Genomic DNA, 25,541 nt, shown 5'->3' on the forward strand with positions numbered 1-25,541 from the left:
TTTCAGTATGTGTCAGAATACAAAAGGGATCTTAAGTGACTCATCCAGGTGTTAGGCAAGAAGATGGAGCAGCAGGAACACAGACAGTGGCAGGCAATTTGCTTTTTTATTTTTTTGTCAGTTCAGCTGAAGAGCTTTCTCTCTCTCTCTCTCTCTCTGTGTGTGTGTGTGTGTGTGTGTGTGTGTGTGTGTGTGTGTGTGTGTGTGTGTGTGTGTGTGTGTGTGTGTGTGTGTGTGTGTGTGTGTGACATGGCCTCAAGAAGCCTATACTGACCACTTCTGACGGTAGTGTTTTAAATCCATCAGCAAGATGTCAGTTTTTCATAGCTGTGTGTATTGGTTTTGTGGAAGGAAACAATTTGATGGAACGTGTTTTTGCATGGGATGCAAAGTAACTTATCAAAGCGGTGACCTTCGTTCATTTCGTGCAGAGAATTTGGAGAAACTGACCCACAGTTTCTGAAAAGTTACATATTGTAGCCTTATTTTGAAAATGTTCAAACAATACAAGAACAAAGAGAAACAAAACAAAACATAATGATCATAATCATAATAAATAACATGTTCAAAAAGGAGCAGGAAGAAGCATTAGCTTATTTAATGCCCCTTTTCCACTATTTAGTAACTCATAATCATCACTTTCCCCCTTCTGTTTGCCCCCTATCCTGACATAAATCCTGCCTTACAATTTTTTACATGTATATGCCAGAGGTGTGGACTCGAGTCACATGACTTGGACTCGAGTCAGACTCGAGTCATTAATTTTATGACTTTAGACTTGACTTGAAAAAATGTTCTAAGACTTGTGACTTGACTTGGACTTTTACACCAATGACTTGGGACTTGAATTGGACTTGAACCGGTTTACTTGAAAAGACTTGATATTTTACCCCAAATATAAAATTTAACATGCATATTATATAGAGATTGAAAATGTGACGTCATTCACGGGTAGAACCGCAAAGGATTCTGGGAACTCATGGCAAGCGGTACTAGCGCACGCAGGCTTTCAATTAAAATCAGTTATACAGCGATAAAAAGAAACACAAAAATGTCAAGAAGCTGTTGTATTATTAACTGCAATAGCCGGTCGCATGACAGCCACGGGAAGCCGACGAGTAAAGAGATCGGTTGTTATCGGATTACGTCGTTGAAGAGAAATTGTTCAAGCCATGTCTCCGAAGTAACAAAGACGCGACGGATGGCCTGGATTGCAGCCATTCAATGATCAAATATAACGTCCCAGAACACTCCAGCTCACAGGTTAGTCTGCTCCAAGCATTTACACGAAGGTCAGTGTTTTTTAGTAGTTAATGCGTCATTTTTCTTAACATAATTGGTGATATAGGTTACAAGCAAGTCTGGCGCTGAACAGAAATTGTCGCGCTATGCTCCTTTATTTATTGTGTTTATTGTGCATAAATAGTGAATTGTCCTGACACAATATTGCGTTTCGCTTCTGTTATTATGGTACATTGACAAAAACATATACTTTTATTCACAGGATAAAACAGTTGTTTTGTATCACTAATTGCCCAGTACAATTACAGCATACAGTATTATTGTCACTGCTACATTTCTGTGATGGGTACCAGAAATTATTTCCACTACTACCCACTACTACTACTACCCATCCGTCGGTAAACTGTACCTGGGCTTGTTGCAGTGACCTGAAGTTACTAAACTTCATGATCGTATGCGCTCACTCCAAGAACCATATAATTATAAATATGCTAAGATGAGATAGCTGACTTCATCTAACTAGCAAATGTTGTCCAGGCTACGTTGGTGATACAGTTTTTTTTAATGTGTATGATATTTTTGTCATGCGATTTTAAAGCTGGTCCTACAACCGCATCCAAGAATAACATGCAGCTTATCTCAGAACTGTCGGTGAAAATTATTCTTGGAGCTAGGTTTAATTGAGCTGCATTTTAAAGAGGTGCAATTTCACAATTTGTGTATATTTTCTACGTTCACTATTTTGTCATGTGTTGAGAAAAACACAGATTTTAAAATTACATGGTCTAATATTTACATTTAGCATATAACTGCAACATTATTTTTTCGTTTTGTTTTTTTTTTAAAGACTCGAAAGGACTTGAAATTCAAAGTTTCAGACTTGTGACTTGACTCGGACTTTTACACCAGTGACTTGAGACTCGACTCTGACTTGCCTGACATTACTTGAGACTTGACTTGAGACTTGCAAAACAATGACTTGGTCCCACCTCTGGTACATGCAACGAGATATGGATATTTACAGATAGGTGTGACCAACAGGGGGCGCAGGTTGACGACATATAACAATCGGAAAGGCATATATTGATTTTGTTTAGCATTTGGGGGATTTTGATACACAAAGTAACCGACAAACATTGTTCAGGTGTTACTATCACAGTGTTATTACATATTATGATACGCAAATATGTCATTCACAACAGCGTTACTATGGCGAGCCACATAGGTGTTGACAAATGTACGCAGATACCGCATAACCTTTATTTATAGTATACCTATTTACACAAAATAAAACGCATTTAAAGAAATATTATTACTGTGGCGTGCTTACGCTGCTCACGCGTGCATTTCCCTCCGAGAAAAAAAACAGAGTCACCATGATTTGATCGCTGTGAATAAAGTGTCCGCCACATAAATACGCACAGAATTAGAGAAATGAGCCTGCGATCGAAGCACTCGTAAAAGTTTGACATAGTAAACTTGCCTCCGGTGGGTTACTCGAAACTCTTCTCGTCACCCTCCCCGCTGACGTTTACGTACGCAGCCGTGGCGTGCCTGCAAGCCAAATAACATGGAGTCCTCTGCCTGGCATCTCCAAGGGATCCCTGCAAAACACCCGAGCGCCGATTAAAAAGAGCAAGTTCCTCCATGGGAGCAGTCAAAGCTTCTTGCCAGCATCGTCGCGGTGCGTAAAGCTTCAGCTCCGTCCTCAAAGTATGACGAACGGTGCTTAAAGAGGCAGCCTTTCCCTGCGATCCGCAAACCAGGCCGATTTCAGTGAGTATTTGCACTAAAAAAAAACCCTAAAAAAACCTGCAGTTTATGGGCGTCTGGGTTTCAAAGGCAACGTGCACGGATGCGTTGCTGTTCCAAATCACCTGACAGCGACCGGATCGATAAGAGCCACGTCCTCTGAAGCGACAGAGGCCAACCCGTGGGACACCTTGATGTGCCCGGGCATTTTCCTGTCTTTTTTTTTCTAGAGGGGCAGCAGTGAGGACAAGGGCCTGAATATAAAGGCCACTTATTTATGTAACCATTCGAGCGCTCCGTTTCATTCTTTAAAACCAGACATATTGTGAAAATAGGTCAGACAGTCCGAAAGCTGCAGCTGCCAAATTTTTTTTAAAGAGAAAATACACAAGACAGCTGAACCACGACAGATTCTCCAGATTAAGTCATTAAATGAGGCTGATACATGGTGTGTTTTATGCTGGTTTAAAAATCATTCTCCGTGCAATTAGCTCCAGGAAAGTTTTCCATCACGGAAAAACTTCAGTGCGAGTTCATGTGTGAATGTTTTCCAGAAGGAGAGGAGGCTGCACGATGTAGGCAGGCTGTTTACTAGTGGGACTCCATACTGTTCTCTGGGGGGGGGGGGGGACCATGGAGCCAGAAGGGGAACCCCTAACCCCAGGGACCAGCTATGGGCCCGCACCCATCGACTCAGCACAAAACCCCGTCACCCCAACTTTCCTCAACAGCACCTTAGAGGTAAGGCATCAATGTATATATGTATATATATATATATATATATATATATATATATATATATATATTGAAAAATTTATATATTTATGTGGTCATAAGTGCTGCCATTTTCACCCCCATCAACAATAAATTCTTTGTTTATTGTTACTACTTTCTAGTCTTCATGTTCTCCAAATCTGAGAGATGGCCTGATATCTGCCAAATGCTTGTGGGGCCTCACTGGGGAGGAGCGCTCCAAGCAGAGTGAGGGCCCCCAGTCCAGTGCAAACCAAGGGAGGACCGCACAGAGGAGATTCAAATCCTCAGCCTTTCCTTCCTCCTTAAGCTGGGACTCTGACTCTGAGAAGGAAACACTAGATGGTAACACACCTGTTGCACGCATGTAAAGACAACGGTAGCAATGCATTCTGCTGGAAAGCTAAACTAGTACTGAGCCTATGTGCCTATCATTGTTGTCCCCTTATTGTTTTAAATGTTTTTCCAGTGTGCTGTAGTCAGAAGTCTTTCAGTTTGCTCTCTCTGTAATCTGCCCAGCACTTTCTTTAACTGTGGATTTTACCTGTGAAGCTGTGAAGTGATGTTTCTGTGGTTGTTTGTTTTGTGCGCTGTCGTGCGTCAGAGGAGGAGCTACAGAACTTTTCTAACCCTCACGGTCTGGCTGCTCACAGTCCAGGATCTCCTTCTTCTGGACTAAGGTGAGGAGGAGGTGGTGTAGGACGAAGGGTGATGAAATTTGACTTTAATGAATACCCACGTAGAAAAGAAATATAATATTCTAAAAAGTCCCATTAATTTCAAGAGATATATATTTAGTCATGAAAGGTGCTCCTTTAACATTTTTTATTTACAGCACAATGTTTACATGAGTCATATTTAGCTTTTAATAAATATCTTAAGAATTTACAGAGAAAAGGGGCAACTTTCATGAATAAGTAGTTATCCTTTAAAGAACTATAATATATCACTCATGGTTTTTTCTTTTCTATAAGGGTATGCAGCAAAGACTTTAGCAATACTGAGGTCATAAGGCAAAGTGGGCCTGGATACCAGTTACTTACATTAACTCATTGCTTACTGAGTGAGTGGGAACATTTGAAAAAAACACTGGTTCAACATTAGCAACACTCTTTAGCTGAGAGGTGGCTCAAAGTTATCGAGAGCAGCTGTTAGCTTAGCATAAAAGCACAAACGTTTAAAAGCCAAGCTCAGTTTATGGCTAACTTTAGTCTGTATAAAGATAAAGGTGCTTTTGTGTTTTATTGCATTATTTGTGGGAACGTACTGAGTGCAATATGAGTTATTCAGATGGCTGCACCTCCCTGAGCCTCTGCAGGACATTTCTTCCGGTTAAAAGGGAGTTTTTCCTTCCAAAGTTTGTCCTTCACAAGTGTTTGCTCAATGGCGGTTATCTGTTTGTTGGTGTTTTCTGTATTATTATAGGGTTTTAACTTTACAATAATAAGTGCCTTGCAGTAACTGTTGTTGCGATTTGGAGCTATATAAACAAAACTGAACTGAATTTATTTGAATTTGAACAGATGCTATAAGCTAACTACCAGTGTTGCCAACTTAGCAACTTTGTCGCTATTTTTAGCGAGTTTTCAGACCCCCTTAGCAACTTTTTTTCTAAAAAGCGACTAGCGACAAATCTGGCGACTTTTTCTGGAGACTTATTTATGACGATTTTTTGACTTGAAAACGCGTATCGCTCTTACTCTCAACAAGCAGCGGGTGCTGCCGTGGGCACCTCGCCCGTGCCAAAGGGCTCACAGGCGGAGGATAGTCCTCCCCCAGCTGCTATCAGGGCAGAAGATGTTCACATCTATGCGTCCAAACTGCAAATGAATCGCGCATGAGTGAAGCCGCTGCTCCCACACTGACTGTAACGCAGTCGGTTCTTATTTTACTGTTATGCTGTTTTGTGGATCATAAAGTTTAAAACTACTTATAAACACACACACACACAGAAAGTAACTCCACCAGAGTGCCAATTTCGGGTCAATTTTGCCAGTCCAAGCCCGGATAAAGGATCAGGATTGGAATTGTGACATTAAAAAACAATAATTGCTAAAAGAAATTTAATTTGTAATTCCAAATAAATTCTAAATGCATTTAGGGCATTTTTTTACTCACTTTATGTCTCTTCCACGATGATATTTCTCTCTCCAACAACGTAGGTTACAATGACATATGCATGACCTATTGTGCAAATTAGGCGATGAAGTCATTTAGCGACTTCTAGCGACTTTTAGGACAGCCAATGGCGATTTTCCTTACTGAGGAGTTGACAACACTGCTAACTACAGCCCTGAGAGTCAGCTTGGATAATAAACAAGACGATGGTTTGCTTTTAATTTCACTGGAAGATTTATTTGCAGGCTAGTTTGCAGCTTTTACATAGAGCAGTGTTCATATTTTGAAAACCCAGCTCATCCCTGAATTGTCAACAAATGCCTTTAGCTAGCTAAAAATAATAAATTTTAGCTCCCTGTATCTAGTTAGCTGTCAAAAGGCTTCTGTTACCTATTACCTAAGTGAGTTATTATTGCTGGGTAAAGCACTTACAGCTTTCCTAACAATCAACATTTCCTAATAAGACAAGTGCTCAAACTTGTCAACATTCTTAAATTACAGCAATATAGTTTAGAGTTTAGTACTTGACGTAGCAAGAAAATATATACTGTAAAAGTTAGTATACCTTCTCAAACAGGCACCATAAAGCATTTGAAAAACATAGGTCTCGGTTTCCACCTTTGAGAAAAAAAGAAACAATGATGGAAACTGAAGGCCTACAACAGTCTTATGTTAAAATGGGCCTTTCCTTCTATGTACCCCTTATAAGACAAGTTAGTTACTTATATATAGTTGGGTCCATAATCTTTAAGTGCAGAGCTTTAATTCAAGTTGTTTAACAAAAATTTTGAATGGACTTTCTAGGAATTACTGTTATTTTTTAAACATGTTTTTTCCCATTTTCAGAGCCACAGAAGCAGTTGGACATACTTACACTTAAATAAATATTAGACACGTTACCAATTTTCTAAGTAAAGATATTTCTAAATGTGCTGTTCACATGAAATTCTCATCAGATGTCAGTAACAACTCATTCAGTCCACACATGCAAAGAAATCAAACCATAGATGTCCATAAATTAAGTGATGTTTAATAATGAGAAATGACATAGGGAAAAATATTGAAGAAAGGGAGGTTCAAAAGGGCATGGGAAGTCATAGCAGCTGAAATCTATCAGTAATCAGAAAGCAGTCCTGCCACTTAGTGCAAATGAATATCAGCTGGTTCAGACTCAAATGATGGCCTATAAAAGATGTCTCATTATCAAGGTGTCACATTAGAAACATATTATGATGAGTAAAACCACTGAGCTCTCTCAAGACCTTTGCAACCTTATTGTTGCAGAACATATTGATAGCATTGGTTACAGAAGAATTTCTAAACTAGTGAAGGTTCCAGTGAAAATGAAAAGTCATGCACGCCATATGCAAGACTCCATTGCTGAAGAAAACTCATAATAAGATAAGATAAGATAAGATAACCTTTATTAGTCCCACACGTGGGAAATTTGTTTTGTCACAGCAGGAAGTGGACAGTGCAAAAGTTATGACGCAAAAATTAGAATACAATAAGAATAAATACAGTACACAGCTGTACAGAATAGAATAAAATAATATACTATATACAGTAGAATAATGAAGCGGGTCTAAAGTTTGCTGAACTTTAGACCCGCTTTAGACAAGCCTGTGAAAAACTGGGAGAATGTAGACTGGTTAGATGAGCTCAAAGTTGAGCTGTTTGGAGGCCAAAAGGCACTGCATACCAAGAGTAAAGCTTGGAGGTGGGAACATCAGTGTGGGGCTGTTTTTAGCATACAGCACTGGCATGCTTCATATAATTGAAGGAAAGATGAATGGAAACATGTCCAGGGACATTCTTGATAAAAAAAAAAAATCTGCTGCCACCTATACCAGGATGATGATGATGATGAAATGAGGGTGGATGTTTCAACAGGACAATGATGCAAAACACACAGCATAGGATACTCCGAGTTGCTTTCAGAGAAAGAAAATAAAGCTGCTAGAATCACCCAGCCAATCGTATGACCTGAATCCAATTAAAGATGTGTGGAAAGAACTAAAGCTCAGGGTTCAAAGAATGGACCCACAGAAGTTTCAGGATGTGAACACTGTGTGGAAGAATGGGCCAAAATCACACTTGAGCATAGTTTCTCCACACAGGAGGAGTTTTCACACTGTCATCACCAACAAAGGCTTTTGTATCACATCGTTTCTAGACATCTATAGTCTGATTTCTTTGCATGTGTGGAAAATTTCATGTCAATAGCACCTTTAGAAATATATTTACTTAAAAAATTGGTGACGTGTTCAATACTTATTTTACTCGCTGCAAATATAAAGACTTAAGAGTCTTTATATTTGCAGATTCTCTAGATTCTCAACAAATACTAGATGAGATCCTTTGCAGTAGGTGACTGGACCACATAGACATATCAACATGTGTTTCCTTGAAATGCTTGCTAGGCCTTTACTGCAGGCTCCTTTAGGTAATACTTGTTTGTGGGTGTCTGCATTCAGCTTTGTATTAAATAACTGAAAACTGTTCTCCTGCATTGAGATTAAGTAACTGGATATTTAAGAATATCCTTATTCCTTTGTCTTGAGAAACTCTGAGTTTCAATTACCCTGAGTAATTATCCATTAACACAGTAAAGTGCAGTTCCATTAGTTTTGCAGGATGTATTTGAATCTGAGTATAGGCCTGTACACTAAACATATTTATTTTTTCTAATCTATATTTCTAATCTTTTTTATTTTTCATTTTAACCTTGTAAACCCTCTGTGTTTCCGTTCATGAAGGCGTCTCTTGATTGTAGACTTTGACAATGATACGTCTATCTCTTTGAGTGTTCTTAACTTGGAAAGGAATTCTGCAATCATCCAATTTAGCTTTCTTCTGTGGCCTTTCAAGCCTTTTGGCGATGTGAAGTTGGCCAGTGAAATCATTCATTTTAAGCATGTACCAAACTGTTTACTTGCCCACTCCTTTCTTCTAACTTTCTAATATGTTTATTTTGATCTTTCAGCCAAACGATGGCCCGCCTCACTTGCAACATCTATTTGGGCTTCATTTTCAGAGTTCTAGTGAACGGATACTAAATGCAAGTTGAATACTTGGAATTGGCTCTAGATAGATCTACTTGTTTTGTCAAGGAATAACAAAGGAACAGGCCTCACCTGGCCATGTATGGTCCAATTACTTTTGCACCTGACTGTAAATCCTAAGCAGTCAATGCAATTTTTTTTAAACCTCTCAAGTTAAAGTTGGAAGTTTGCACTTTAGTAACTTTTTGATTGTTTGATTTAAAATCCACTGTGGTGATGTAAAGAGGCAAAATTAAATCTAATTAGACCTAACTGTATGTTATGAACTTGCATGTTCAACTTTTACATTTAGCTCACAGGAATCTATCAAAGAATCATCTTACCTGATTCTTTGAAAGATAGCATATTAGTGTATTTCCTAAAGTGCTGAACACACTACTGTCTTTACTAAAACGTATTCCAGTTATAGTTATATAATGGACATAATGTGTTGACTCTCAGCTTTCATTTGTGTGTCAAATTCAATGAAGAGTTTCAGCTCCTTAATGCAGGTCACCCTCTTTTTAAAGGGGACCAAAAGTAATGGGACGATTGACTCAAAGGTTATTTCACGGACAGATGTGGGCAATTCTTTCTTTATATCATTATAAATTAAGCCGATAAAAGGCCTGGAGTTCATTTGAGGTGTGTTGGTTGCATTTTGGAAGATATTTCCATGAACAGACAACATTTGGTCAAAGGAGTTGCCCATGTAGGTGAAACACGCCATCGTTAAGCTGGGAAAACAGAAAAAAACCCATCCAAGAAATTGCTATAATATTAGGAGTGGCAAAATCTACAGTTTGGTCCATCCTGAGAAAGAAAGAAAGCACTGGTGAACTCAGCAATGCAAAACGACCTGGACATCCATGGACAATAACAGTGGTGGATGATTGCCAACCGAGTGAACAACACTCTCCAGGAGTTAGGCGTATCGATATCCAAGTCTACCATAAAGATAAGACTGCATGAAAGTAAATACAGAGGGTTTACTGCAAGGTGCAAGACCTCAAGAACAGAAAGGCTAGATTGGACTTTGCTAAAAAAAAAAAAAAAAACATCTAAAAAAAAGCCAGCACAGTTCTGGAAAAACATTCTTTGGCAGATGAAACCAAGACCAACCTCTACAAGAATGATGTCAAGAAAAGGCGTGGAGCAGCTCATGAACCAAAGGACAACGCATCATCTGTAAAGCACAGGGGAGGCAGTGTGATGGTTTGGGCGTGCATGGCTGCCAGTGGCACTGAGACACTAGTGTTTATCGATAATGTGACACAGGGCAGAAGCAGCTGAATGAACTCTGAAGTGTTCAGAGATGTACAGTCTGCTCAAATCTAGCTAAATACAGTTGCGCTGGCTTTCGTAATAGAGATGGACAATGACCCAAAACATACAGCCAAAGCACCCCAGGAGTTTATTAAACCAAAGAAGTGGATTATTCTTGAATGGCCAAGCAAGTCACCTGATCTTAACCCAATTGAGCATGCATTTCACTTGTTGAAGACTTTGCAGAGAAAGGCCCACAAACAAACAAACAAACAAACAAACAAACAAACAAACAAACAAACAAACAAACAAACAAACAAACAAACAAACAAACAGTAACTGAAAGTAAAGGCCTGGCAAAAAAAAGGGTTCCCTCATTAAAAGGAAGAAACCCAGCATCTGGTGATGTCCAAGAGTTTAAGACTTCAGACTGTTATTGCCAGCAAAGGGTTTTCAACCAGGTATTAGAAATGAACATTTTATCTTCAGTTATTTAATTATAATGAAATAACTATGATAATAATAATATTTATTTTTGTCCAATTACTTTCGATCCCCTGAAATGAAGGGGTTGTGTTAAAAATGCTTGTAGTTCCTCACATTTTTATGCAGTCTTTTCTTTTAACCCACTAAATTAAAGCTGAAAGTCTGTACTTCAGCTGCATCTGAGTTATTTCATTTAAAATCATTGTGGTAGTGTGCAGAACCAAAATTAGAAAAAACTTGTCTCTTACCAAATTTTTATGGGCCTAACATTCCCAGCATTTCCATGTTTATAATTACACATCCCTTAGTTAGCTAAAACCCACGAAATTCCCTGAAAAGATGGGGGACTCGACCTCAGTGGTGGCAATGGGCCTGAGAATAAGAAATATGAGGCCAAACATGATTTCTGATTTTTTCCTGAATACAGGCAGATACTTTTCTTAAATTTATTACGAATATAATGTAATAAATTCTTTTTCTGATGGCATCCAGACTTGATAGTGAAGATGACCAAGTACCTGATAAAATGCAACACTTCCATAGTAAGACTGGCATGTCTACACCCGCTGAGGGGCACAGTGATAACAATGAGAGCACAAAGACAGAGGAGCCAAATACATCCCAGCCTGGCCAAACAGAATGTAAGTACCATACTGAATAAACTTAGTCTGCCTGCACACTCGATAGCTTTGTTTTTAAAATCTTTTCTTTCACTGAGAATTCTCCTGCTTTCTTTGCAGTAGCAGACAGCAAATTCTGGAATGTATCTGAGGGAGCTGAGCCATTCCTGTCTAAAGTAAAACCAAAGGAAGGTTGCCAAATGGAGGAGGAGGAGGTGGTGCTGGACAACGGGGAGGGAGAAAAAAAGCCCAAGGGAAAGGAAACCAAGGAGCCTGAGAGAGATGTGTACACCTTCCCCGGAGACTCAGACCAAGAGAGTCCCCCTCCTGCCCCCTGGGCTCATTGCACATTCATTCAGCGGTGCAGAAAAAAGAGGGTCTTGCTCAGGCCCTTCTCAGGACTTGGCACCTTAAAGCGTACGTTGCCTGAGACTGCCAAATTGGCAAGACCTAGTCCTCAAAAATCTGAAACAGTACAGCTAAATCGAGGTGGAGGGGTTTATGACTTTGAGGAGGTCAGCTTTGGAGAGGGAGGGGTGGAACCCATAAAGTTCAGAGACAGAGGTGGGAGAAGAGACAAAGAAGGAGAAGAAAGTGGAGCGGAGACAGATAAAGAGATTTTCACGTGTGTCGAGTGTAGCATTTATTTTAAAAAGCAGGTCCACCTGCAAGAACACATGATTGAGCACAATCAGAGTGGCGCAGGGGGTGTCAGGCGGTTAGGAAAGGGCAGCCGCTTTCGGTGCACTGAGTGTGGATGGAACCTGCCAAATCGACTTGCACTTGCTGACCACCATAGAAGGCACGAAGAGTCACGACTGAAGATCCTGGAAGAAATTGAGAAACTGAATGAAAATGGGAAAGCAAAAGAATTTCAGACACTGGACAGCAAGGTGTTGAAAAATAGAAGCATAGACCCGACAGTTATAGAAAATACTGGCCCAGGCTCAATACTAAGCAAGGTGGTAGACCCAGACACGGTCAAGTCTCCACCTCTATCGCCAGTGTCAACACTGGATATAGACCCAGGAGTCCTTGACCTAAATACACCCCTGCCAAATTCAGTTCGAACTCCAACTCAGACCCGAGCTCTCTCTGCCTACCGTCGCCGCTTTATCTGTACCAAGTGTAACTTCAGCACAAGAACATCCCAAGCACTAGCTAATCACTCCAAGACCCACACCAGGAAAAAGCCCACTCTCCAGTCAGATTCTTCTTCCTCTGGCTCACCACTGAGTTTGGCATCTACTTCCCTGACCTGTGGTCACTGTGGCTTCCTGACCTCAAGTGAATCCATACTGAGGGAACACCAGGCACTCGTTCATCCAGGAGAGATCGACGAGTCTGGACAGCGTTTAAAGGCTAGTATGGAAGCAAGAATTTTTAAACCCAACCTAGACCCTGAGTTCGTCTCTGAATCCGGATCTCAGCATGACGCAACTCAAGGCAAAAGCCAGCGAGCAGTTACTGCTTCTGATGACAGCAGAACACCAGACGGCACTACAGCTCGGCCTGTGAGACAGGTGGTCTGTAACAGGAGATTCAGCACAAGAGGCAAACCTTGGACTGATCTGGCCAAGCTTGACACCACTGGGGATGGTGAAAAGCTGCCTGAGAGTGAAGAGGAAGAGCAGGACCAAGATCAGAAGTCAGAGTTTAAGACAGAGCTGTGTCGGGAAGAGGAAAGCTCATCAGTGGCAGTCAGGCCTCAGACTAGAGCACAATCCAACATGGGTGAGACTAAATAAGAACTCAATTGTTAATTTCAGAGTAATAGTTTACCCTTGATTGATAGAAATGACAAAAAATTAGCTAATTATTATTATTATTTTTTTTTTATTCAGATTTCTGGATGCGCATGCACTGCCTGCTGTTTGAGTTAGATTTCGTGATAATTTTAATCAAAAGTTCATTTTCTTTCCTTGATAGATGATGGCTCATCGCTGCAGAGTGCTCCATTACCGCTCCCCACCAAGAAGAGCGAAAAGGACGATGACAAGAAGGAAGCGGAAAAAGACGGGAAGGTTTTCTTTCTGAGGAGGAGCACCAGGGTCGCTGCCGCTCCTGTAGAAATTGACAGCGACGACGACGAAGACATTGACGAGGAACGCGTGCGACGTTTCCTGTCAGAGGGCGTCCTGGATGAAGACAAAGACGAGATTGATGAGGACACAGAGGCGCTGAAGAGCGTGGAGAGGAAATGCCCCTACTGCCCCGATCGATTTCATAATGGAATTGGGCTTGCCAATCACGTGAGAGGCCACCTGAACCGTGTGGGCGTCAGCTACAACGTGCGTCACTTCATATCCCCGGAGGAAGTCAACGCGATTGAGAAGAAGTTTTCTTATCAGAAGAAGAAAAAAAAAGGTCAGCACCCTGTCGCATGTGTTTCTTAGACTATGTAGATGTCTTTGCAGATTTGGAACCCTGTCTTTTTATTGTGTTTGGAGTAAAACATCTTTACAATGAAGACTCTGATGTAGGCTATCATATCTCACTTTAATACCCTTTTTTTACATTATACAAGGTTTTACATTTTTTTCATATTTGTCTCCGTGTTTAATTTTTTGTTGATGTGATGAACACTTTGAGAAATGTATATTGAATTTCTATAATATAACTGGTAAGTGGTTTATAACCTACCGGCTAGTTCTCTGGCTTAAACCATGTCCACATATTTATGGCTATTTTTGTAGCTGATGTTCGCAGATGTTCATGTAGCTAATCTGATAAATTTACATGTCAGCCACTCGTAACCTTGCTTCAACTGTTCACCTCAAAACTGAGAGAAGTTAAAACTTAGAGGCCCAAGTTTTCATAACCCTAACCCAACTCTAACCCTGTATGAACATTTTTTGTGTGTTAGTTTTCTTTGTTCTGGGATTGCCAAGACTCGGAAGAACAATTCAATAATTGGCTAGTGTTAGGGTCATCATCACCAATGATGACTTAAACCTCCGAAAGTTAACCTGCATGTCTCTTCCCGTGTTTTCTTTGTTTACGGTTTTTGGATTAGTTCAAGTTCAAATTCAAGTTTATTTATAAAGCACTTTTAAAACAACATCTGTTGACCAAAGTATTGTACAATAAAAATAGTCAAGGCAAAAGACATAAAATAGGATAAAGGTAGAAGGGAATAGAATTATAGAATGATGATAAATAAAAACAATAGTAACAGGCTCATACTGATTTAAAAATGAGTCTTTAGATGGGTTTTAAAAGTATCCAGTGTTGTGGAGGTCCTGATATGCAGAGGCAAAGTGTTCCACAATTTAGGCACAGTCACCACAAATGCCTGGTCTTCTCTGTGTTTTAATCTGGACCTCGGGACGACTAGGAACATTTGGTCCGCAGACTTCAAAGATCTCGCAGGTGTATACCAGGTTAGTAGATCAGAATTACATTTTAATAAATGCAATCCGACTTTCACTTTTTATAGAGGCTCTTTACCTTCATATTCTGCTTATTAACAAGCAGAAAGCAGACGCCAGAAAGTTTAATCTTTGATCTGCATATTCATATCCAGATATCTGTTCCTACAGATAAGTCCAACAATAACCCAACAGTTGGTGGAGGCATGAGAGATTTCACTTGAGACCACCCAGATAGGGGTGCTAAAGGAAAGTTCAGTACACTAATGAATAGAATTCATCTCTTGAGAGCCATGATTATTCAAAGTTTCATGGCAGTTATTTTTGTGGTTGGCTTGACCAAAGTGGTAACTCAGCAAATGACCAACAGACCAACACACCAGCATTGTGGTGTGTGGGTTTTTAAAAGGAAAAGTTGTTCCAACAATTTGTGGGGGTCACAATAAAACAAACAAACAAAAGGTCGGGAACCATTAGCATGACATGCCTTACTTTACATTCAATCATTTGCATTGCTTCTTTCCCCTGTAGTTGCCAACTTTGACCCGGACACTTTCAGCGTGATGCACTGCGAGTTCTGTAGTGCTGGCTTCGATACCCGGGCTGGCCTGTCAAGCCACGCTCGGGCCCACCTCCGTGACTTCGGCATCACTAACTGGGATGTTACCATCTCCCCGATCCACATCTTGAGGGAGCTGTTCTCCAGCAGGCCTGACCTCGTAATCCCCACGGCTCCCCCTCGGAGTTCTGGCTCTCCAGTGGAGGAAGACGAGGACGATGATGAAGACGAGAGAGACCTAGAGGATGAAGGGGAGGGAATTGTTAAAGTAAAGCTGGAGGAGGAGACAAGCGAAAGGACCCTGAGTGCTGCTGTTTCTGATGTGCTGCCTTCAGCATCTCCCCAATCCTGGAAGAAGCGGGACGGAGCAGAAGAGTGTAAAGGTGAGTTTCTATTATTGGTCCATCTTTAAAAATGGCAATGTGATAAACAGACCTTACTTATTGGTTGTGTGATTAATCTGCTGGCTGCTGATGGCTCTGATGGGTCACTGCCTTGTCCACGTTTGAAGTTTGAGCTTGGCTCTCTGTTGCCTCATAAAACCAAGATAGAAGGAGATAATGATAAAGCAGTTAGAAATGTGTTTTGAAGTTACTGCCTGTCCTCGGTGGGAAGTACTGGAGTCAGGTGGCTGCTGAGAAAAATCAGTCTTTGCGCGAGTGTGTGTGTGTGTGTGTGTGTGTGAGGGAGAGAGCTGGAAAGAGTGAGAGAATCCCTGATGCCCATGGTTGATGTGGCACTCGGTGCATTTATCCCAACCTCCGCCTCCACTCGATTGGTCACGCCTTAGCTTAGCGGTGCATATGGGGGCAAAATGGCTGCTTCCACCTCCCCGCAGACCCAAACAATAGCGGAAAAACTGTCTGGCTTCAGCTGCCGGGAGTCCGATGCACTGCGGTTGCGGACCGGTGAGTACCGCGCGCCGTAATTCCCGTGCACCGCGTGCCCTCGGATCGCGCGGCGGCTTCTTCGCACTGCACGTCTGGCGCCGCATCTTCTGTCACAATGTAGCCAGATAACAGCCATTAAAAAGAAAGAAAGAGAGAAAGAAAGAAAAACTCTTTATCACGTTGGAGACCGGGTAAAAAAAATGAGTGTCGCGTGCAGGTAGCCTGTGACACGCATGTCAGAAGCTCATAAAGCGGGTCATTGTTATTGTTTCGGGTTTCCTGATTTTGCACGCGGGGATAGATTGTGTGCATTTTGGCTGTTGTGATACTATTGTTGCAGTTTGTTTTTTCTTTTCAATACATATTTATGTGAGTGTGTATGTCTGTGTGCTTTCCCCCCTCTATTATACACGTATCGAATGACGTCCAGTATTTCCAATGCTGCAGGATCTCTAAAATTACCTACAGTTGCCCAATCCTCGCCATTTTACTTTGCTTTGATTTTTGATAGAGGACACGCTGTGCCTTCAAGTGCATGCTTTTGTGCATGTCTCTTTTTTTCTCCCCCTACAATAAACTGACCGCGAGAATAGTCGGGAAACGTGGTAACTTTGTTGACCCAAAGTAGCAGCAGTTAGTAACTGGTAATCTTATTGCAACTTATCCGGATCAACCAAGTATAATGGAAGTATCACTTTTACTTGGAAGTGTCGGGTTGCTCACTCTCTCTCCGCCCGAACGGGCACAAAGTTAGCGTTTGCCACTTTGCCTCCGATCTTAGAAATTAGCCCTGTGATTATTTGGCGTTGTCTTTAGCATAATAAACGGTGTTATAACGCTGCGTTCCGGGGTGTCACATCGCTGCTCTTTTACAGTCAAGAGATGAACTGACAAGCGCAGAGCCGCCCACCAGACAAAAAGCATTGTCTGTCTCCACGTCTCTTTTGATTTACCGATTTGTCGCAGAAAATGGCACTTTTGTCCCAGGAATGTCTGACTGCGGGGAACCAAGACTGCCGCGTTTGTTTCATACTGTAGTGCAGTTATTACTTTTTTTGTTTTGTTCTTTGGCTTTTTTTTTTTTTTTGACAGGGATTCATTACTTGAATTGTTTTTATGCATATTTCCCCCACAGAATGCATTACAACGCGCTGCTGTAACAAGGAGGGAGAAAATAACAGGGCATTGAGCTCACAGGACTGAGCTGATTTTTCAGCTCACAGCCTGATTCTTTTCTTCTTTTATCCACATATACATGCATTTAATGCGTGCATATGCGTTTGATGAAGTTTATTTATTTATTTCCCCCAATGTATAATTAGCTTTGAGATGCATCCCTCAGACTGCTATTTAATGTGATTTGTCATGACATTCATCACTTAGCCTAATTACTGTGGATTTTCTGCACTTAACACGGATACGGTTGTGTTTTTAGGCGATGACGAGGAGGGAGCAGAGGAAGAAGATGAGGAGGAGCTGCAGCAGCTTTCAGCCCTGGACGGTTTGAGCTCAAGCCCCGGGAAAACGGGTCCGCGCGGCGTGAACACGGACAGCCTCTCTCCTGGGGAGGATGCAGACACCGCGGGTGAGGCAGGAATGTGGGAATGCTGACCTCAGAGTGTTTACAGGGGATTGGATTTGCTACAGCCAAGCCTCATCATAGCTGTCAGTGGGAAAACTGTAGTGGTAACAGAGATGCTACAAGAGAGGGGGTTATCACAAGGGAAATCCTGAGAGGAAGACAAATCTTTTAGGGGGTAATTAGAGCACCCCTAGTACTGTGTAAGTGTATTCTGGGATATCTGTGGTCTCTAGAATAACCCGAGCCACCTGCTGCTGGTTTTAAAACTGGGGTGGCTGTCGCTCAGGAAGTAGAGCAGGCTGTCTGCTAATCTGAAGGTTGGTGGTTCAATCCCTGACTGCTCCAGTCTGCATACCAAAGTATCCTTGGGGAAGATACTGAACCCTAGGACCTGGTTCATCAGAGTGTGAATGTTAGATTATGATGAATGTGTGTGTGAATAAGGCTCGTAGCATAGATGCTTTGTATGCAGAGTAGAAAAACACCATGTAAGTGCTCAAGCTGCCTAAAAACAGATGTCATCTGTAGCGGTTTGAAACATTTATAACATTTGTAAGACACAGCTTATTACCCAGTCTTATGCCGTCTTTCACACTTGTGCAGACAACAACTTGAAGTGTGAGGTGTGTGAAGCTCAGTTTGAGACCAAGCGCGGCCTCTCCATCCACGCCCGCTCTCACTTGCGCCAGCTGGGCATCACCGTTTCAGACGGCAGCGGGACCTCCATTGAGCTCCTCCGCCGGATTGCCAAGGAGCGCAAAATAAGCTCGTCTCTTCAGGAGCCACTCATAGCTGAGAGCCCCTCCCCGTCCGTTGCCCCAAAAGATGAGGACATGGACTTAGACGAGAAACCCATCCCTCTGTCCCTCTTGGCCAAAGCAGCGAAAGCAGTGCCGCTCTCGTCCTCCTCCACACCTTCTCCGGGCGCCTCTCCAGCTCCGGCTCACTCTGGCTCCCCTTCCTCGGTAGTGAAGAAAGCCCCCATTTCCTCTCTACTACCTGTGTCTTCCCCCTTGCGCTCTCCTGAGCACAAGGCAGGGGGCATGAAAAACTTGACCTCTAACCTCTCCGGCTCAACAACAGCCAAACCCCTCTGGGCGCCAGAGGAGAATGATGCTCCTCTTAACCTCAGTAAGTGTCGCTGTCCTAGCTGATGATTGTTTTATCTTTTCATTGCTTCATGTTTAGTCATTTCTTTCTTCTGTTCATAGCACTGGAGGTTGACCCCAACAAAGACATTGTTTGTCAGCTGTGCGGCGCCTGGTTTGAAACCCGGAAAGGCTTATCCAGCCATGCTCGAGCTCACCTGCGGCACTTTGGGGTGGAGTACTCGGAATCCAAGGGGTCTCCCATCAGCCTCCTGAACCGGCTCATCGACACGGATGACTTTAAGCACAAAGCCAGTGCATTGCAGCTCGACAACCACACAGAGCCACGGAGCCTCGCCCCCACTACGCTCTCCTCCTCAAAGCCATCCTTGCTGACACTCTCCTCCTCTTCCTCTTCATCACTCCTATACAAGGTGACTACGACCGGGAGTGGATCAACATCCAAAGCTACCTCTTCCTCTGCCTCATCTATACTTGGCCCACCTGCCAAGCGTCTCAAGTCCTCTTCCATGCAGGTCTTCCGCCTCAGTAGTGGGGAACTCATGGCCCTTCCACACAGTGAGTGTTGTAGTATCCATGAAATTAGACAATTTATAGAAGCATAATGCTTTCTCTGTTTAACGCAAGGTCAAACCTTCTCGTCCCTAAGGTGAACCTCCAAAGGAGATAGGCTGTGAATTCTGTGGGGAATATTTTGAGAATCGCAAAGGGCTGTCTAGCCACGCTCGCTCTCACCTGCGTCAGATGGGCATTACCGAGTGGTCCGTCAACGGCTCTCCGATCGACACCCTGAGGGAGATCATCACGAGACGGGGCCTGCCTTGCGCCCTCCCGCTAAAACCTCTCAAAACCCCACCGCCATCTTCTCCAGGACCGCCTCGTTCCCCCCTTTCGGTGTCCTCTTCTCCTTCAGCTACTCTCCTCAGTCGCCTGCCGTTCGCCTTCGCCCGCCCCTCCAGTCCTCAGCCCGCCATGTCCAAGTCGAGCTCGGCTCCATCAACGCCTTCTAGCGGGCTGATTCTCAAGCTGAAGCCGGAGCCGGTGCAGGTAGAGGTCACCACGCCTGGAGCTGTGGGGAGATCTGGAGGGTTTTCAGCTGAGTCTCTCAACTCTAGCTGGAGGAGCTCTGACAGTGCGTTTCCTCTCAACTTAGGTATTTGAATCCTGTTTTGTCTTCAGTGCTTATTTAACAATTGTTAAGGAATAATTTATAGATAAGGGAAATCACTTTCAAACGTACTGGCATGTCTAGTTTGTATTCATTAATCATTTATTATTGTTTGCTTCACCGACTGAATTAACCTCAGTTTAGACAGGAGCATTTTTTAAGACAATCAGCGGCTACTTGGTGCAAGCCAAGCAACATCTCTGTAAATAATAGCATAAAACCACAAACTGTTTTTTCTGATTTTAGTTCTTTGATCAAATTATTTTTAAAAAAACAAACATTTTAAAAGCAGGGAAATTATGATTAACTTTTGGACTAAGGCATGCAGGCTGTTTTCCCCCTTTTTGAGAATATGTGGTAAGTTTTACAAAGCATAGACTGTATATAAAAGATGGTCTTAGCTACTGTGCTACGACCCATTATTTGGCAATGTCCTTTTTTGAAGCCTCAACTTCAGCATCTTTGTGTGATGGCAAATATGTGTGATGGCACTGGTTGCTCATGGGCTAACCACTTTTCAGTCAAATTTTATAGCAAATCTTGATTTGCAGTGGTCCCTCGTTTATCGCAGGAGTTACGTTCTAAAAATAACCCGCGATAAGTGAAATCCGCGAAGTAGCCAACTTTATTTTTTACAATTATTATAGATGTTTTAAGGCTGTAAAACCCCTCACTACACACTTTAGACAGTTTTCTCAGACAGGCATGAACATTTCCACACTTTTCTCTCTTGTTTAAACACTCTCGAAGTTCAAACCTTCGTAAAAAAATAAGTCCAGTATTATAGAATGAAACCAAAGATCAAACCCTGCTTTCAGGTCCAGAACATGGGAATAGAGCAGCTACGAGAGAATTCAACATTTATGAATCAATGGTATGGAAGTAGAGGAAATAAGAAGAATGAGTTGAGTAAAGTTTGACTTATCTGACTGTTTGGTTTCGCTTAATGCGCCTCATAATGCAATGTGCCTTATGGTCCAAAAAATACGGTAACTTCTACCTTCCTTTAGCATGTCCAGAAGTCCAACTTTTTGTGCGATGGTTAGCATTTTCCTCTGCCTTTCGGATGCTACCGCAGGTGCCTTTGACGGTGCAAAAAGTTTCGTCGACATTGTTGTGTTTGTTGGGGAGAAAACTTACAAACATACAGTACAGCACTTCAGAGTCACACTGCTAGCGATCGAAGATTGATGTAAATTTGACTGAACGCATTCGGTACTGTACATGAGACACGGTACGGAGGAGATTGACTGACAGTGGTCTACAGCCAATCAGGACGCAAAACAAAATGCGCTGTAGAAAAAAAAAAAAAGAAAAAGCATGCAAAATTGCACAAAGTAAATCCGCGAAACAGCGAGGCCGCAAAAAGTGAACCGCGTTATAGTGAGGGACCACTGTATTGTCCTTTTAGGCGATGGTTTACAAAATTAACATCATGTTTTAGTCACTAAAACTGCACTACTAGTCACTTTTGCCCATAAACGCATCAGGAAAGTGTTTGCTGAGGTCATAGTTAAAGTGAGCCGTGGGTCATGCCCATAGGCTTCCATATAACCTAATGTCCCCCTACTGGTCATTAGAAAAATTACAAGTTTAAGACATCTGGCCGTTACTTCCACCTTTTACATACAGCCTGTCTTACAGATTAGAGTAGGACAGGTCTTCTCGTGTATCTCATGTAACGCTAAACAAACAATGCATGTAAATGTAGTGTATTCCTGGTAAAAATAACTGTATTCGGTAGTCGTGTGTGATCCACTGTATGTGATAATCGTGTGCACATTTTCACCTGGTATCTCTTTAGCCATGGCCCATGAGGTGGAGCCTACGAGGGATATCCGTTGTGAGTTCTGCGGGGAATATTTTGAGAATCGCAAAGGCCTTTCTAGCCACGCCCGCTCCCACCTGCGACAGATGGGCATCACAGAGTGGTCCGTCAATGGTTCGCCCATCGACACCCTGAGGGAGGTTATGCACAAGAGAGGGGTGGGTGGCTCCTCGCAGTCAGACCAAGGAGTGAAGAAAGAGTCCAGCCAAGGAGCGAACAGTCCCTCCTGGGAGAGCACAGGGGGCGCCAGCGGCTCCGAGGGTTTGGGCGCTTCGGGTTACCAGTCCTCCAAATTCCGTAAATCTCCTCTCAGCTTGCAGCAGTCAGGGTCAAGGCTCCATAAGCAGGGTGTGGGGTCTGTGGGCCCATCTGCTACCCCATCTGCAGGGAAGTTTTTCAGGATGTCCCCACTGGGGAAAAGGCCTCTGTCTGAGGAGGCCCAGTCAGTGGAGGCTGCGCACTCATCTCCACATCAGCTTAAGACTTTCTCATCCCTTCCACATGATTTCTCCTTCAAAAGAAAACCTTCCCCAGACAAGCATGCACACCAGGGTAAGATGCAGTTTTTTCTCCACTTGCCCTGAACTTCATCTGATACCGATCATTATCCACTAAGAAAAGGTCTTCTCTTTACTCCTCCCCTGTATTTTTCAGATCCCAGTTGTGAGCTGTGCGGCTTCTTCTTTGAGAACCGTAAGGCTTTAGCCAGCCACGCGCGAGCCCACCTGAGGCAGTTTGGCGTGACCGAGTGGTGTGTAAATGGATCCCCTATCGAGACGCTTAGCGCTTGGATGCGTAGCAGGCCGCAAAAGGTGTTGGAGATGCACCGCAGCTACATGCAGGGTAACCGCACCACCCTAAAGAAGGTGAGGAGTGGCAGTCAGTCTTTGGTAACGCATTTCAGCTGAATAACTCAGATCAGTGCAGCAAGCTGAGCCGCTTGGTCTTATTTTAGGCCTGTGATACTTCAAAGCCCGTTGTGACTGCTGTGAACATTTGATTTTAAAACAAAAAAACTGGGAGTTGTAAGCGGAGGAGCCCGCGCCTCAGACAAAAGTGTCACAGCTATGCAGCGAGAGATCATAACCCACTGTGCTACTTTCCTGACACGCTCACTTTCCTCTCAGTGTCTTTGAATAGGCGTCATGCTCGGAGATCTAACGAGCCCCAGCTGGTGGCACGACAGACATTTTGTGTCACGGAAAGCCTCAGACGTGTAGTCTCGCAGCTTTGAGCCTTACTGTAGATCCTGTGTCTTTTACACCAAGCAAAAATCACTGTGGGGACAGATGCCAGAACAACTCAGCTATTGACTTGATAGTTGCCATAGTAACCAGGGTGCCTGGCAGCTTATGTTTCATCTTCAGATAAATTATGGCATGCTGTTGATAGAAGAAAATTTATGTTTTTTTCCCCTTTTTTTCCCTCCCCGCCTGAATTAGTTTCTGGTGCATTTGCGTCACTGTCACACCTTTTCCCTGAGTGGTGATGTGACACACATACAAAATGAATTACCTTTTAAATGTCCTTGTAATCATATTATTTTTTCATACAGACGTAGTCAAACCAACCTCGCTGTAGGATTTGATTGGCCTAAGTAATGACTGATGTCATGGTTAAAAAGGGTGTAATAATATAAATACCATTAATATTATTAGTGAGCTAATAAACCTGGGCAACTATTTGACCTTTTCAGTGGAAAGGACGTGTCGCTTTTATTTCCTATTGCTTAATATGTTTGACATAAAGAACAGTTTATTATACCGTGACATCTTTGAATTAGGGGGAGATTTTATCCACTTATAAAAATCCACAGGGAAAAACACCCCATTAATGTTAGCTTGAAGCTAATAGTGACTAGTAAAAACACGTCTTTATATACTACATTAAGTTTACAGTCATAAATGGGTTCAATGCTTTAACAACACAAAGAATACGAAAAATGAAAACGGAAAATAGATGCAGTGATGTATTGAAACATGCAAACATTCATGAGGCAAAATCAGAATTTGTACAATTCTAACAAGCATCAGTGTAAATATTTAAGTAATATTTAGGCAGCTTTCTTGTTAAGTAGTCTTCAGGAATAATTCTCCAGGCTTCTTGAAGGATATTCAAAGCTCTTCTTTGGATGTTGCTGCCTTTCCTTCTGTTCTCTGTCAAAATGATCCCACACTCCTTCAGTAATGTTGAGGTCCGGGCTCTGGGGAGGCCAATCCATGACTGATGGTGTTCTGTTTTGGATTTTCCGGGTATACTTAGTATGACTGTGGCATAGCAAAATGAAGCCTCCACTACTTCATCCATATATATTAATGTTAATTTGAACAAAAAAAAAAAGATTCATCAGTCGTATCAGACTGATTTTTGTTCAGATTCTTGTGTAATTTGGCATAACATCAGCTTTTTTCCATTTCCCTTCCTTAAGAATGGCTTCTTGACAGCCACCCTTCCACTGAGAGCATTTCTGATGAGCCGTCAGTGAACAGTAGATGGATCAATTAAAAGTCCAGATGCATCTTTCAAGTCGTGTGTCATCCCTTTGCTGGATTTTTCTGTTTCACACGACTTTGAGATACTCTTCATCTGCTCTACTTTTAAAAAAAATGCCTCATTGCACACCACGACAAGACCACTTTACAAAATTGCAAGAAGGTCTGGCTCCTTAAAAACAAAACATAAAGAAATGAGCGGTGGCTCAAGACACACACCACTGTAGGTAGACATTAAATGCATGAACCACAGCACTCAGACTTTCCTTAAAGTCTTAAAGTGGAGTAAATATGGCTATTTGTAAGCAGGTATAGACTTCATATTGGAAAGGTATGGCCTGTGTCTTATTTGTCTGTTTCATCTTTTGTTCCGTCTCTCTCTTTGTGATCATTGCCGCTGGCTGTAATGGGGGTCACCGCCCCTGATGCTTCTGTTAACACTGGCTCCAGAAATTCAGTGTTTGTCTGGTTCTACACTTTACTGGTATGATATGTTGGAATGATTCTAACCAATATCACAGGAAAAAACCGCAAAACAATATTGGTGTCATCAACCCAGTGAGCCTGGACTGCCTTGGATGAAGAAATACCGCATTAGCACACGTTTTGAACACCCACATTCAGACAACTTTTGTGATGATAGCTCTTTTTTATAGACATGTAGACCAACACATTCTGACCAGTCAGTAAGGCCAATATAACTTATATAAGTAAGTTTGCTGATCCAGGCACTATTTGGGATAATTGATCTAATTGGAGCTGTTTTGGCAAAACGTTTTGCCACTAGTCAGTTGGCAGTATTGCCCTTTGGGCGATAAAGAGGCCTTTCTAACACTTTCTGTAGCGAGCTAAACCTGTCTGTCCTTGATTGAGAGATCAGTCGCTCGTCCTTGGAGATCTTTTCGGCTTAGTTGCATACACAGCATGACAGGTTTCCAATGATTTAAGTCAGGGGACCATAAGAGCCCCATCAAAGCCTTTAGTGTTTCTTCAAGTACATCATCGTGGATTTTAAGGTCTGCTTGGGCCAACTGTGCTGTCGCAAAAGTCGCCTCTTTAGTTTCAGTGTCTCAGCTGTGTGACATTTAAAGCTGGAGATTTGTTGATATTTGGGGGAATGATTCTTAGATTTTCTTCATAGTATATGTGCTGTTTTCTTAGGTAAATGTTGGGTAGACTACTCTTCTAAAAGAGGAAGTTTGACATCATTAAAATGTATTTTCTGAGGTTGTATTTATTTACAAAAACTTTGTATCTGTAC

General features: G+C 42.3%; 1 protein-coding gene across 5 annotated transcripts in view; it reads left to right on the top strand.

The window, feature by feature from the left end:
• The first annotated feature begins 2,192 nt into the window (after positions 1–2,192).
• Positions 2,193–25,541, top strand: part of wizb (WIZ zinc finger b) — a 33,516-nt gene continuing 10,167 nt past the window's right edge. For 2 of the 5 annotated variants that reach the window (XM_026165847.1, XM_026165851.1), the window contains exons 1-14: positions 2,193–3,018; positions 3,549–3,735; positions 3,891–4,092; positions 4,352–4,427; positions 11,154–11,302; positions 11,402–13,015; positions 13,211–13,648; positions 15,184–15,594; positions 17,537–17,686; positions 18,287–18,814; positions 18,895–19,350; positions 19,442–19,945; positions 21,765–22,340; positions 22,443–22,654. In XM_026165847.1, coding sequence (XP_026021632.1) covers positions 3,628–3,735; positions 3,891–4,092; positions 4,352–4,427; positions 11,154–11,302; positions 11,402–13,015; positions 13,211–13,648; positions 15,184–15,594; positions 17,537–17,686; positions 18,287–18,814; positions 18,895–19,350; positions 19,442–19,945; positions 21,765–22,340; positions 22,443–22,654 — 5,424 coding nt within the window. In that variant the 5' untranslated portion in view covers positions 2,193–3,018; positions 3,549–3,627. Of the gene's footprint in view, positions 3,736–3,890; positions 4,093–4,351; positions 4,428–11,153; positions 11,303–11,401; positions 13,016–13,210; positions 13,649–15,183; positions 15,595–17,536; positions 17,687–18,286; positions 18,815–18,894; positions 19,351–19,441; positions 19,946–21,764; positions 22,341–22,442; positions 22,655–25,541 lie in introns of those variants that run through there. The other 3 variants (XM_026165850.1, XM_026165849.1, XM_026165852.1) reach the window with 3 other exon arrangements.

Source organism: Astatotilapia calliptera, chromosome 4 (assembly GCF_900246225.1).
Source record: "Astatotilapia calliptera chromosome 4, fAstCal1.2, whole genome shotgun sequence".
In the NCBI taxonomy this organism is placed as follows: Eukaryota; Metazoa; Chordata; class Actinopteri; order Cichliformes; family Cichlidae; genus Astatotilapia; species Astatotilapia calliptera.